Below are 16,131 nucleotides of genomic sequence, written 5' to 3' on the forward strand. Positions count from 1 at the left end.
GGAGAACAGGTTAGAGGAAAGCTTGACTATGTAACAAAGTCAGCTTTTAGTGCCCATTAGTCCTTTCCATATTGGTGAAACAGCCTTGAAATGGGTCTCAAACCACCTAGCACTCTTCCTTACAACTACATTAAATCCTAGAAAACGTGGGGATGTTCTATTACCCAGACACTAGAAGTGCTCAATTAATTCTAAAACAATCTTTTAATGTCATCTCTAGTAATTTAAAAAAATATATAAAATTGATATGTTATTTGAACATTATTCAGTCCCCAGATACAATTAAAATACAAATTACTTGTCATAAAAAATAGAACATCCATTTTTCTATACTATACTTAAAATAAATGAAAGATCAATACCTGGAAGGGTTCATAGAATAAAGCTTCAAATCCTTCTGACAGACCTCTAATTAATCCAAATGGGTTTCCAAGCACATCTAAGCCCAATACAAGGACATACATCTGTTTCAAGAACTACAGGGGAAAAAAAATAAATGAAGTCTGTTGCAACTATTGTAAGGAACATCATGATGCAGTAAGAAAGTGGGATACTGACTAAATTAGGTTTGTTAAAGGAAAGCGCTGCAGAATAAACACTATTACGACCATTAACTGATCTTTCACTATGTGCCAGGCATTATGTTAGTACTTTTACATGGGTCTTTCAAATTGGACAGAACTAAGGTTTGGGGCAAAGTCTGCCATTTGGCAGTTATGTAACCTTGGACAAGTCACTTAGTCTCTATAGGCCTTCCTCTTTTCATCTATAAAATGGGAGGTCTATTATACTGACCTTGCATGGCTGAGTATGCATATTAAATGAATATATATTTCAATAACTGGTACTTACTTTTGTTATTATCACTATTTCTATGAACTAGATGGGTTAAAAACAAAAACAAACAAAAAAAGAAAAAATATCCTTATTTGAACATGTAAAAAACATAATGTCTATACACCACAAGAGAAAGGACCTGCCAGCAGAGGAAGGAAAGAGAAACGTCACCCTGGAGTTACACAGTATAGCAATGGAACCCTAGTGCCCCAAAACAACTACTATGTTTCTGTGCATAGAACTCGAACCATGGAGTAACAGGCAAAGGGAGGAACCTGGCTTCCTCGCAATTCTACTAGACTATGCTTAGAAACTATAGTCATTGAAGGAATAAAATGTATTGACTCCTAAATTACTATTCTTTCTCAAAGTGGTAAATGTACAGTTGCAAAGGGAAAAAACACTAAGGGAAACTTTTTAAAAAAGTTTATACGGGGGTGGGGAAAAACTAAAGAAATAGAAATTAATCATTCAAGAAAACTAAGTAATGAGATTGAGAACTGCAGTAAATTAGGTAAACGTCACACACTGTACAATCACATACAAATGTTTTGTTTTGATATTTTATGAAGTATATTCCTTATGAGTTACTATGATAGGAAATTACCTGTTCACTGTAATGTCTAACAACACTCCACATGAGCTGATCTCTGTTGTAAAACTGATATCGAATTTCATAATAAGCAAGTCTGGGAGGAGAAAGTGTCAAAAGTACTAAGATTATTTTTTGAAAAAAAAAAAGACTTAAAATTCCAATGATAATCATTGCTAATTCACAATTAGGTTTGTACACATAATTTGTTTGAGATCTTAAATATTAGTATAACAAAACTACTATAAAAATAGTGCATTCTCATGCAAATCTTTCATAAACAAAGAGTAAAAAGGTTTAAAAAAGTTGACCATAATCCCAGCACACAGTGGATTTTTTTTTAAGTTTTTTCTTCTTCTCATTTTCCACTTTGAATTCTTTCTTTTCTGTGCAACTGAAAAATATTAAAACATTCTGTATGCATTTTTACACTCAGCATTGTGGATAAATATTCTTCTGTGTTTTCAAAATTCTATGTAACCATTTTTAATAATGCATAGCATTCCATCGTGTGAACATGTCATAACAAACAATTCTTCCATGGTCAGACATTTTAAAATTTTGACATAATAATGTTGCTATGTGTATCTTGAATATAACTTTGGTTGTGTTTCAAGATTATTTTTTGGACCGAATTCCCGCCCAAAATAATTAATGAGTGAAAGACTACAAAAACATTTAAGGCTCTTGAATAGATCCCTTTCCACTGATACAAATAGTAAAAAAAAAAAAAAAAAAAGTGCCCATTTCTTAGATCCACCCCTCTCTAGTACTAGGATTTCTCATATTTTGAAAGCTTTGATAACTTGTTTTAATTTGCATATATTCTTTGATAAATAATAAAGCTAACCATTTCTAATATCTATTAGCCACTGTATCTTCCCTTTTGTGAATTATCTCACATTGTCCTCTGGCACCTATGGCATTGGAACTTTTAGGTTAAAAATTAAGATTATTATCTTTTCTTATACTTGTCATCATATTTTTCTAGCCCTTTGTTTTTTAAGTGTTTTCATTGATTTTGTTGTAAGAGTTTAATTTTTATGTAGTCAAATCAATTTTGTATTTTTCCATTGGGATTTTTTCATTGCTTTTAAACAGAAAGGTTTCCTTTTATTCAGAGATTTGATAGCGATTAACTTCTATTTTTCCTTAGTCTTTGTTTTTTTATTTCAATTTTTTGTTTAAGCCTTCAATTCCTATGAAATTTGATAGTGTACAAGTGAGGTGAAAATAATATTAATGAATTTTTTTCTCTAGTACCACTGTTGAATATTCAATTCAATAAACATTCATTGAATTTATATGTGTCTGGCACACACAAATATTCTTATATTAAATGTAGCAAGGAGCTATTATCTATACTTTGCCATATAATTATACTGAAATCTAATCCTGTTGCTATATATTTCTAAATATAATTCCTTTTAAAACATGGTCAGGGCTTCCCTGGTGGCGCAGTGGTTGAGAGTCCGCCTGCCGATGCAGGGGACACGGGTTCGTGCCCCGATCCCGGAAGATCCCACATGCCGCGGAGCGGCTGGGCCCGCGAGCCATGGCCGCGGAGCCTGTGTGTCCGGAGCCTGTGCTCCGCAACGGGAGAGGCCACAGCAGTGAGAGGCCCGCGTACAGCAAAAAAAAAAAAAAAAAAAAAAAAACATGGTCAATTTATAATATACTACTAAACTAATTCAATGTTTATACTATATTCATGTATTATCTAGATACTGATAACTGCAGAAGATATTAGACTCTTTACCTTATCTTTATGAGTAAAATAAGTATACCTAAAGGGCATAATTAGAAAGGGACCAAATTATTCAAGAATAAGTAGTAAGAATTATCATTTTTCTAAGCTAACATTCTAGCACAAATGGAGATAATTAATATCCAGAAACATCATTCTGATATAAAAACCTCCCCAATACACTTTAACGTAACTCTTACTTGAATATAAGGTCATCCACATCAGTCAGGGTAGCACCTATGCTTTTCAGTAGCAGATTGACAGAATGAATTGGAATCATTTCCTGGTTTTCTTGGTCTGACTCTTCATTGCCAGAACCCAAAGACAAACTCAAGTGCAACTAAAAGAAAAATAATGTTCAATAAATGAAAACTAAAAACAAAAATATTTATATACATAGAAGCCAGATCGTCCAGATACAAACAAATGTTCTATCTTTCAATTAGAGTCCTAAAGAAAACTACTATTTGTTACTCAGTAAATTACACTGAACAGCTCTGATTCTCATATTTACCTTTTGATAAAATACAAATCAGTCTATCCCCAAAATTGAACTATCATTTTATTCAAAGCCTATAAATACCATTGTGTTTATATGGAGGAGACCAAAACATTTTGCAAAAATAGCATCATCATTTTAAGGAGAAAAATGTGTCAACTGGCCCACAAGTAGTCTAACACTTGAAATAATGGACAATCATTTATTTTAATTCAATAAGATAAACAACTTATGGTAACAACTAACAATAACAACTGTGGTATAATCATACAATAATAACAAGTAACAAGAACTTGACAATTATGGCAACAATTAGCAAGTTCTAAACAAATTTTTAAAAGAGTAATAAGTTTTTCAGCTTCCACAGACCCTTCAACTCAGTACTTAACCATGAGATTTTCACATTCCCATTTAGCTTCTTCTACTTTGTGCTGCATCATCATTAGTGCAACAGTGCCAGAAGGCAAGAGTACCAGAAGACACAGGCGTAAGGTAATTCAACATGTGTAAGTAAAGCAGATAACTCTTCCTTCTCATTCTGCCATTCTCTAGGCATTTTCCCTCATCAACAGAGAGCTCAACAGAGGGGACTTGGGGTAAAGCCAAGAAAACCTGGTTGTTGAGTTTTTTTCTCTGATGTGGACTTTTGCCCATCTTCAGAGTCACAGACTGCTGGGATCCAGGAAAGTAATCTTAGGTGAAAAGAGATCCAGCTTTTTCCTAGGGCAAAGTCACCATGGAATAAGAAAATGACCATGGTTCATGATCTTAATTATTCAACTTCATGGCACAATTCCCAGTGTGCCTAAAAATACGTATAGGTAAATCATCAGTCTTTAATACCGCCTAGATTATAAACTCCATAAAGTCATTTTACACCTTCCACAGCAACTTTGATAGCAGGCCTTCAGTAAATAATTTGTTGAAGGTACTGCTCAATCTCATAAAGAACTGATTTTCATTTAATAATGAAAAAGAAGTTGTGTATGATACCACATAAAACAATATCAATTTTAAACCTAACACTATGGATATGTCTGATAACACCAAACTAATGTATCAATTTAAAATAATAATTGCATTTTATAAATCTATTCATTTAGCTGAAAGGATTGGTGAATGCAACTAAAAATAATGTGCTATAAACAGTTTTGGAGACTGTAAAGGATCATCAATATTTTAAAAGAGTTATTTAATTGTAAATCTGGCCCATTATACAAGTTTAGAGCTTCATGGTTGACAGCATTTGTGAATTCTCTAAGCAGTCACCTTCCCCTATAAAAGCTAAAAAGAATAACAAAAGGAGATAAGGAAATGGGTTCATAAAGTACAAAATCAGGCAAGTGAAAGGTATCCAATTTTCCACTCTCTTAGTTACAATCAAATTTTGGAAGGGTGAAAAACACCACATCAACAGTATAATGCCTACTTCAGCGTTTTCACATTCTGGTTAGGAAACCCATTATAGCTTTCTATTCAGACAGTGACAGTAGTTACAAAGTGCAACCAAAACATTAAACATTGGTGAGCACTTCTTCGCTTAATTAAGAAATGCTTTTGTCAGCTTTTTCCTTGAAGAAAGGGGTTATTAATTCAAGACTAGAAAGCACGCTCTGGTGGTTTCTCTGTGGGAATTATGGTTGTACATATGTCAGAGAACTGTCTTAATTATTTCAATTAATCAAACAAAATTCCCACCAAATACTTGATGCAACAAATTAAAACCCACATTTGTACACAGAACCTTTAAAAGTTCTACAATACTGTCAAATTTTCAAAATAGTAATTATAACAAACCTTAATAGGAGAAATATGGAAATGTTCAAAGAAACTAAGAATGGACGTATCAGTCACTGAGGTCTCCACTAATTCTGTGTTTATAGCATCAGAGTCTTCCTGGATTAACTCTGTCTGAAAAAAATTAATCAAGAATTTCTATTTTAATTTTTTTTCCTACTACAATTAGTGCAAAGAATGGTTGATTTAATTTTTTTACTTTATAATTTTCCCAAGAAATAAAAATTATTACCCATTTTCTTTCGGCTTCAGGGTCAGCTGTTGGGGTAAACAGTGCAGTAATAGCTCCTAGAAACCCCTGATCAACTTTTAAGGCCATTTCCTGAATGAGAACCATAAAATACCTAAGGAAAAAAAAATTTTTAAGTGGAAAAGGTTTTTTTAATGATGAAAAAGGCTTTCTATCAAACCTTGTAATTTTCCATGTTAAAACTTTGATTTTGGCCAAAAACCATAGTAAGATCTTGTTCCTTGATCTCTAAAAAAAAGTGTTATGTTAACAAGATCAAAGTCTACTTAGACTGAGATTTTTTTTTTTTCATTATAGTGAAGGTTTCACTAGAGGTAATACTGCTGTACTAACACTTAGCATTTAAAGTCCCAAATTCCATATTTATCATGTTATAGAAGAGACAAAAGCAAAGATGATGTAGCATGTATTACTTAATTTTTAAAGTCCACAGGAATTACTTTAAAGAATACACCTCACAAACACACTTATCATTTATATTTCACTGACTATTCTAATGGAAGTTACAAAGGAGAGAAAGTGGTTGAAGGAATTTTACTTTAAAATATATATTATTAAAATAAGTTTTAATATAGAAAATCACTTGACCAAAAGTAGATTGATATGTTCAGGTGGATAATAATTTTTATACAGAAGTCACTTTCAAAAGAGTAAAATTTAGTTTCAAAGTAGATTCTCATTTTAAATTCCTTTAGATAAATAAGGGAATCTTTACTTACTTGAACTGTAAGACTTTACTGTACTCATTAAATCTTGTGATGACACTCACATCAATGAAAGGTTTGGGCTCTAAAAGGAAGAAAGAAAACAGGAAAAAGGCAATCAAGCTTTATAGTAGGTCAAAATAATGTCTACTCAACTTTGATATATAGGGTATAACTCAATTTTTTTTTTACCTGAATCCAAAGCAATAGATTTTGGAGGGGCCACAGGATGAAATACAACAGGGAACACTGTTCCTGGTAACTGACTATCAACCTGACCAAAAAAAAAAAAAAAAAAAGAAAACTGATTCAGCAGGACTTGAAATAATTTAAATTTAAACTTTTATTTCAGAGACAATATTATAGACGATGCCACTAATTGCATCATAAATAAGTATCTATGTATATGTGCTGCTATTAAAAGTTTCACTTTAAATCTAAAATTCTTATAAATCTCACCAAGGGCAAGCTTTTACATAAAGGAATATATAAACATCCTCATAATTGCATTAAAATTGTGCAGCATGAACATCATTAATGGAAATATTTGTACCTATGGATCATGTGAGATTTCATCTATCTATTATTTAAATAAAAATTTAAGTAGAGACCAGATATGAAATTAGAGGTTAGGTATTAAGAAAAAAATTAAAATGTCCTAAATAGCAGTAATCGGTAGTTAAAAGCAAGAGATGGAGAGAGAGAGGAAAGGAGCAATCAAACAAGCAGACAAAAACTGCCTCCTAAAGCCCTACTCATTCCCATATAGAAGGACAAAAGAAAATCCTATTTTGGGATCCCATGACAAATACAAAGGAATATTAAAAATAACAATTTCAGTGTAAGAAAACACTCTGGCAGGCTAACTGGTCAAATTAAAGTCTCAATGGTCATTTAGCCTTGGATGGTGAATCTACAGGATATGTGGAAGAAGGAGAATAAACATATAAACAAAAAGAAAGATACCAACTATGATGCATGATAGAATCTTGTTAAAAAAAAAATTCAGACCCAAAATTCCCAAACTGATTAGATATATCTGCTGTATAGGATGATAATGTTACCTGAAGCCAATACAATCTGGCCCTTAAACTTCTTTGGTGAGGAGACTGCTTAAATTCAACCTGAATTCCTGATAAAAAATCTCGCTTTATAGGGCAGCAAACAGGGAGGCGCATCTCCATTGGGTCTTTGCCAAAATTTACCTGGGAAAAAAGTACATGTGTTTGTGATAAAATGGTATGAGCAGTGAAGCCCATTTTATATATCCACTTACTCACAAACTGTAAAGGAAAAATATCTTAATCTCTTGGTCTCATCAAAAGATCTACCTTAAGATGATCTACAGTTGAGATACTGGAAGCAGAATCATCACTTTTCTACCAAGGTTATAAGGAAAACAAGAAAACAACTGGAGAACTTTTCAACTATATAAATTATACTTAAAGAAAATAAGCCATGCTTTTTACATTTTAAAAACCTCAATTGTAATGGATAATTCTAGATAACACTTAAACTTTGTTTTAACAAAGTTAAACAAGGAATAGTTAATAGCTTATTTACGTCTGACACTAATTGTAGAGTGTTTTTTCATTTGAGCATGACCAACACTTACAGGGATGGGCGTGGGGTTGGGGAGCATATCTGGTGACAATGCAGACTCAACCATTAAAGACAAAGAGTAACCCAAATTGTATGACTGAACCTGCAGTCAAGCTTCTGGGGTCTTCTTGGAGCAAAAGTGACTTTCAGTTTCAACAGTGTAGGGGCCTATGTAGAGTACACATTTATTTGTGGACATCTACTCATGTCCTACAATCATTCACATTTAATGAATTTAATTGAGCAAGTTTTCATCACTGATATATACAATTTTGCACAGCCTTTATTTAGCAATATATATTGGTATCATTCAGAATAGGAAAAGTTTCAATAAGCAATCTTAATTTCTCCATAATCTTCCTAAAAACAAGTTACATGAAACTATCTGCTTTGCAAATAGAAGAAATTATAAAAATGCAGATAAGAAATGTATTTAGATAATGTTTCATACTATATGATTCAACAATGTATTTTAATTTAAAATGTACTAATAAGTTTTATTAGTTATGCCAATCCTACAAATTAATTAGTTTCTGCATACACATTTTTACTTGGATAGTGAAATTTTATTTACTACCACCAGAAGCAACAAAATACATATATAAGAAACAAAACAAAACAATTTTGGTGTACCTCAAAATTATCATCTAGTTTAATCCAGCCAAGGTCTCTTGATTCTAGATATTTCTTATAGGACTTTTCCAATAAAATTATCTGCTTTTGACTAAATGGCTTCCATTTCTGTTTTGGTTTCATCTCCCAAACAACACCAGAACTAAAATAATTCACAAAGAAAATTAATTAAATTAAATACATATTTAGGTTGTGGAACTGTCATTCAACTCCAAATTGTTGCAACTGTCAACCACCTATGAAAATCACATTTATACATGAGATTTTTTTAAAACACCAAAATATATCTGTCTTATAAAAGTGCATAAGGAAAAGAGGCAGGGGAAAATCTTTTTCTGTCACACGTTGACATCAATGAGCTAAGGGACCAGCAGACTTTTTTCATATGGGGATATTTTAGGCTTTGTGAGCTGAGACAAAATCAAAGTTATTATGTAGGTACTTAAATAACAAGAGAGATAAAACACTTCCACACATTTTTTAATTGATGAAATTCAAAATGTAAAAATAACAATTGGGTACAATTTTTAAAAACAAGTCTATTAATGACAAAAACACTTTCTCCCTCCCCTCCTTCCTTTTTATTGAGGTATAGTTGACATATAACATTACTTAGTTTCAGATGTACAACATAAAGATTTGATATTTGTATATACTGTAAAACTATCACCACAGTAACAGTTAACCTCCATTACCGTACATAGTTACAAAAAAATTTTTTTACACTTCTTTGTGGGGGTGACAACTTTTTACTTAATTAGGGCTCAAAGTTAGTGTTCCCTATTATCAAAATCTATTGCAAATGTTCATCTGTTAATGCTGATCTGTAATGAGCATCTTTAAAAATGTCCTTTCATGCAGAGATACTGACAAATACTGATCTCAATCTAAGAGAATATTAGTTTAACTAAGTATATGTATCGCTTGTAATACATTTGTAAAATTGTATTCTATATTAGAAAAATTCTAGATCTAATTTTAAATTCTGTTTCCTACTCTATTAGATTCTTCTCTTGATTGTTGCCTTTTAGCATGTCAATACATTACAAATCAATCACTTCCGATTGAAGGTTAGGTAGAAGCTCCTTCATTAATAGTTAAATGAATTTTGAAATGTGGAAATTTTCTTTGTACTTGTCCTGAGGTTGGAAAACATGTTGTTGGAACTGTAGTTGTAGGTCATAGAATATATCCACCAGCTCCAAACTTGTGTGGGGTTGGAGATCTCACTTCTTGTTTTAACTTTGGACAGCAGAGGAAATATATAAAATAGACTAACATTATTTGCAACTCAAATGTTAGTTGTCATCAAAATGACTCTGCTGTTTTACTTTCTGCCTGTAGGTTGAATTTGCTATCAATTCTGCAGCAAAAGCTAACTTCCAAAGCCAGTCAGTGTTCAATAATAGTGGCTGAGGGTGGTTCTTTTAATTTAGAAAAATTTAAATCTTGACTGGGAACTCAAAAAAAGTACAATGAAAAGTATTACCGTTACACAAATTGCTGTGTGTTAAGTAAGGACATTCGGCTTCTAGCTCTGACAAAAATTCGCTGAACTAATGATCGTTAAGTCCACAAGAGTGAATGAAGTTCCTTATTGGGCACTACTGGTTTGATAACAAATGACCAATTCAAATATTTTCTGCAAAGTACCTGCTGACAAACAACATAATGAAACTATACACATTCAACACTACATTTTCACAAGCTTTGTGAATTTGTCCAACTATGTCTTCTTGTGTTTCACACATTATTTTCTCATCATTAGTTGTAATATATCTTAGAAGATTCCACTTCATGTACTGAATTAGTATTACTTCAACTTGTTTGAAAATATTCTCACCTGTATTGTTCTATGTTGACTATTTATAGAGGCTAACTCTTCATTCACTTTCAAACTCAGTACTGGCTTCTCAAATATGCAACTGAGCATATTGGTAACATGTATTCACTCATGAAGAGCCAAGGAAAACCACGCAAAATTATTTGCCTGTTTTCTAATTAATTACTGATGTTGTTCCAAATGTCCTCAATTCTTCAAGCAACTGTTCTCACCAAAAGGCTAACACTCCTAAGTTTATATGCTCTGGACACATTTCTTTAGCTGCTACAATCAGACATGATTCAATTAATCCACCATAGGTAAAAGGCTTTCTCTGCATGGCTAACAAATGGGTCAATCCAAAACTAACTTTGGTTGCAGCTTCATTTCTGTTTTGTTTTTTTAATCTTATAAAGAAATTCTTCTGTGATGAGATACTGTCTGAGATTTTCTAACTTTTCTGGCCATTGCTTTCCTGTGAGTTGGATATATTCTGATGCATACTTAGTTTGCAAATGTCAATATATATTGTATTCTTTAACTACACACATAGTGTCATTACATAATAAAATAATGCTTTGCCACTTCAATTGATAACTGTGTACTATAGGAGAGAAACCTACCACAACATAATAAAGGCCACATACAACAAACCCACAGCAAACATCATTCTCAATGGTGAAAAACTGAAAGCACTTCCTCTAAGACCAGGAACAGAAAAGGATGTCCACTCTCACCACTATTATTCAACATAGTTTTGGAAGTCTTAGCCACGGCAATCAGAAAAGAAAAAGAAATAAAAGGAATACAAATTGGAAAAGAAGAAGTAAAGCTGTCATTGTTTGCAGATGACATGATACTATATAGAGAATCCTAAAGATGCCACCAGAAAACTACTAGAACTAATCAATGAATTTGGTAAAGTTGCAGGATACAAAATTAATGCACACAAATCTCTTGCATTCCTATACACTAACAATGACAAATCTGAAAGAGAAATTAAGGAAACACTCCCATTTACTACTGCAACAAAAAGAATAAAATACCTAGGAATAAACCTACCTAGGGAGACAAAAGATCTGATCTGTATTCAGAATCTATAAGAAACTTATGAAAGAAATTAAAGATGATACAAACAGATGGAGAGATATACCGTGTTTTTGGATTGGAAGAATCAATATTGTGAAAATGACTGTATTACCCAAAGCAATCTACAGATTCAATGTAGTCCCTATCAAATTACCAATGGCATTTTTTACAGAACTAGAACAAAAAAATCTTAAAATCTGTATGGAGACACAAAAGACCCCGAATAGCCGAAGAAGTCTTGAGGGAAAAAAAGAAAGCTGGAGGAATCAGACTCCCTGACTTCAGACTATACTACAAAGCTACAGTAATCAAGACAATATGGTACTGGCACAAAAACAGAAATATAGATCCATGAAACAGGATAGAAAGCCCAGAGATAATCCCACACACCTATGGTCAACTAATCTATGACAAAGGAGGCAAGGATATACAATGGAGAAAAGACTGTCTCTTCAATAAGTGGTGCTGGGGAAACTGGACAGCTACATGTAAAAGAATGAAATTAGAACACTCCCTAACACCATACACAAAAATAAACTCAAAATGGATTAGAGACCTAAATGTAAGACTGGACACTATAAAACTCTTAGAAGAAAACAGAGGAAGAACACTCTTTGACATAAATCACAGCAAGATCTTTTTTGATCCACCTCCTAGAGTAATGGAAATAAAAACAAAAATAAACAAATGGGACCTAGTGAAACTTAAAAGCTTTTGCAAAGCAAAGGAAACTACAAACAAGATGAAAAGACAACTCTCAGAATGGGAAAAAATATTTGCAAACCAATCGACAAAGGATTAATCTCCAAAATATATAAACAGCTCATGCAGCTCAATATTAAAAAAACAAACAACCCAATGAAAAAATGGGCAGAAGACCTGAACAGACATTTTTCCAAATAAGAAAAACAGATGGCCAAGAAGCACGTGAAAAGCTGCTCAACATCACTAATTATTACAGAAATGCAAATCAAAACTACAATGAGGTATCACCTCACACCAGTTAGAGTGGGCATCATCAGAAAACCTATAAACAACAAATGCTGGAGAGGGTGTGGAGAAAAGGGAACCTTCTTGCACTGTTGGTGGAAATGTAAATTGATACAGCCACTATGGAGAACAGTATGGAGGTTCCTTAAAAAACCAAAAATAGAATTACCATATGACCCAGCAATCCCACTACTGGGCATATACCCAGAGAAAACCATAATTCAAAAAGACACACGCACCCCAATGTTCAATGCAACACTATTTACAATAGCCAGGTCATGGAAGCAACCTAAATGCCCATCGACAGACGAATGGATAAAGAAGATGTGGTACATATACACAATGGAATATTACTCAGCCATAAAAAGGAATGAAATTGGGTCATTTGTTGAAACGTGGATGGATCTAGAGTGTCATAAAGAGTGAAGTAAGTCAGAAAGAGAAAAACAAATATCGTGTATTAACACATATATGTGGAACCTAGGAAAATGGTACAGATGAACCGGTTTGCAGGGCAGAAATAGAGACACAGATGTAGAGAACAAACATATGGACACCAAGGGGGGAAAATGGCGGGGGGCTGCAGTGGTGGTGTGATGAATTGGGAGATTGGGATTGACATGTATACACTAATATGTATAAAATGCATAACTAATAAGAAACTGCTGTATAAAAAAGTAAATAAAATTCTAAAAAAAAAGATTTTCATATTTAGTTCAAAATACTATACAATAATGAAACGTATAGTCAAGAGAATATATCAGTCATACATACATAAATGTACTAATATTACATTAATGGTATGTATAATACCATTTATTGAACCCTTAATCTGTCAGGTGTTGCACAAAGAGCATTACATACATGATCTCTTTATTTCCTTAATTTTCTACTTCACTGAACAAACACATGATTATCAATAGACCCTATGCTCGTTATACTTGGTAACCATTTCCAACAGTCTCCAAAGAAGAATGAGTCTTTTACTAAAGTTAGTGAGATTGAAACACCAAAACAGTTAAATTCAAATATTTTTCTTAGATAGGTATAAGCACAATCAGAGGAAATACCTGGCTCCATCATTATTAAAAAGTTCTAAATGAGTAGCCAATAAAGATTATGTACCCACGTCCACTACTGCCTGCCTGCTCTATAAATAACCCTTTCTACCGGTGTATGCAACTTGTTGTTGGCATCCCCCACCCACACCAGTTTTTCCAGCCTCTACAGCACCACTGCACATGCACATACTTCTTTGTAGCTTTTCCTGGTGTTTTGATAATTCATTCCAAAAGTGTACAAACAAACAACAAAGAAAGAAGCAAACCTCTTTCTTCCCCCACCAACTGATGAGTATTATAAGGGCAAAGACATGATCTTAGTCATCTTTCTATCCTAGGGGCTTTTCAACTAACAGTGAAAACAGTTGTTCAGTAAGTTTTGCTGAAAGAATTGCATAGTAAGCAAATTCAGAACAGGTATCTGTCTATGCTCATCAAACCTGATATTACAAACTCAATGCCTTTCCAAGATTTCTGATACCTTTTCCTTCTTTCATACCTGGTTATCCCAATATATGAAACTTCTTGCTTGTTTTCATTGTTAACCAGTGAAAGCCCAAGACTATGGAGAGAAAAAGTTATTTCATGATTGGCCTGCTCCATTTCTTCTGCCTGCAGTGCTTTCGAAACCAAGGCAACATCATCAGTGAAAAGCAAAACTCTCTGGCGCCCATCTAGAAATGATACCCAGTGTATCTGGATGTTTGCATCATATGGAAACTGTCCACATTCATCCTGTGGGAAAGAGAGACTTCATATTAAAACCACAAACAGTAAGCTTTTATTACATAAAGTTGAACTGTAGTAGCTGAGAAAGCATGACTATAAATCAGAAAATTATCAAAATAACAAATTAAAGTTATAATCTGTTTTAAAACATACTCACCATTTTTTTCAAACAGTAACAAAGATTAATAGTGCTTAATTTTTTTAAACCTTAGTTTGAGTTACCTTGTTAGTGCTCAAAGGTCACTTAGCAGGGACAAGAGTATTCTTCAATGGCATCAATGCCATAAGATGCTTACTTGTCTCCCAGATGGAGAACAGAATGGTTTAGAAATTTATTGGAAAAGTAACCTCAGGTAAAACTAACTGGTTTATTTTTAGGTTTTAATAATTTATAACACTGCAAATACGTATATAAATCACATTGTTAAATAGTCAAACTATGGTGATCAGTTTGTACTAAGTTTCACTAAGAAGAGCCTTCTTCGCTGACAGTCTCACATAGCATTTAAAAATATGAGGCTTGATTTGGTGAGTGTCTTCAGAGATTTAGATAATGATTTTTCTCTCATTCTGGACTTAACATAAATATAACAACAGTTCGTTTCAGCAGGCAGTATAAGTTCCTAATATGTGCTTTTCATTTCATGCTTTCTTGGAAAACAAAAACCAAAACCAAATAAATAAAGGATGTTACCAAAAGCATAGGAATGGTTGGTATTTGTTGTTGTCTAAAATTTACGTATTGCTTTTAACATATGTCAAAGTAGACTGTAATTTTTTTACTCTAACATGATCAAATTTTGTAAATGTTCCAGAGATACCTACTAAGAAGGTGAATTCTCTCCTTGTAAACTACAAAATTTGATACGTAGCTTGGTTCAGTCTTAGTTATCATTCAAATACTCTCTAATCCCATTTGTTTTTCATCTATTTGATCTGTTAAAAATTAAATGAGGTGTGTTAAAATATCCTCAGGCAACTGTGTTTCAGTTGACTTCCAACACTTCAAGTTTCACATTTTGATTCAATATTCACTGCATGAAGGTTTATGGCTATCATGCCTTCTTTGTCACATTATCATATTCTATTTAATGACTTTGAATGCTTTGAATTATAGTTGCTCAGAAATTAAAATCAACAACTTTCCTTTTTATTTTTGTTTGTCTGTTAAATCTTTACCATGTCTTCTGCTTTCAACCTTTTGTATTAGTTCAGTTAAAACAGATCTCATGTAAGTAGCATTTGGTTAGAAACTAATTTTTAACTTAATCTGAATGTGGTCTTTTAATAGGAGAATTTAAACCATTTTCATTTACTGGCATAATTGATGGGAAGCATGGTTTAGTGGGGAAAGTCCATGAACTGTGAAGCCAGACAGACCTGGTTTTGAATTCTAACCAGCAGTTCTAAGTTCCAATCATAAGAATTAATGATACTATATGACAAGCATTAACACACGATATACACTCAATAAAATGTATTTGCCACTTTCTATATACTTCCTTAGGTTTCCTTCTTTTACTATAAGGGCAAATTTTTCTTTATTTTCATTTTCTCAATTAATTGTTTTAGAATTCTTTTATCACTGATTTTGGTTCTACTAATTGGTATCTTTAAAAAAAACCCATCATCTTTGATCTATACCTCCTAAAATTTAGGATTAAATGGTGTTAATATAGTATGTTCAGAATATACTGTTTCCCTGCTCCCCTTTCACTTTATTTTGTTGTCTTTGTCTTTTATTTCACCATCTTTCTCCTTTTTCATAGTTGTCATATC

General features: G+C 32.8%; 1 protein-coding gene across 2 annotated transcripts in view; it reads right to left on the reverse strand.

Annotated features, from left to right (window-relative positions):
• VPS13C (vacuolar protein sorting 13 homolog C) overlaps positions 1 to 16,131 on the reverse strand; it is a 177,828-nt gene that overhangs the window by 16,921 nt on the left and 144,776 nt on the right. For both annotated transcript variants that reach the window (XM_082618382.1, XM_082618381.1), the window contains exons 65-74: positions 14,123 to 14,358; positions 8,662 to 8,803; positions 7,491 to 7,631; positions 6,619 to 6,700; positions 6,442 to 6,511; positions 5,705 to 5,816; positions 5,473 to 5,586; positions 3,377 to 3,516; positions 1,445 to 1,526; positions 363 to 476 (exon numbers count right to left, since the gene is read on the reverse strand). In XM_082618382.1, coding sequence (XP_082474508.1) covers positions 363 to 476; positions 1,445 to 1,526; positions 3,377 to 3,516; positions 5,473 to 5,586; positions 5,705 to 5,816; positions 6,442 to 6,511; positions 6,619 to 6,700; positions 7,491 to 7,631; positions 8,662 to 8,803; positions 14,123 to 14,358 — 1,233 coding nt within the window. The remainder of the gene's footprint in view (positions 1 to 362; positions 477 to 1,444; positions 1,527 to 3,376; positions 3,517 to 5,472; positions 5,587 to 5,704; positions 5,817 to 6,441; positions 6,512 to 6,618; positions 6,701 to 7,490; positions 7,632 to 8,661; positions 8,804 to 14,122; positions 14,359 to 16,131) is intronic.

This window comes from Mesoplodon mirus, assembly GCF_964341445.2.
Source record: "Mesoplodon mirus genome assembly, chromosome: 4".
NCBI classification, from domain to species: domain Eukaryota; kingdom Metazoa; phylum Chordata; class Mammalia; order Artiodactyla; family Ziphiidae; genus Mesoplodon; species Mesoplodon mirus.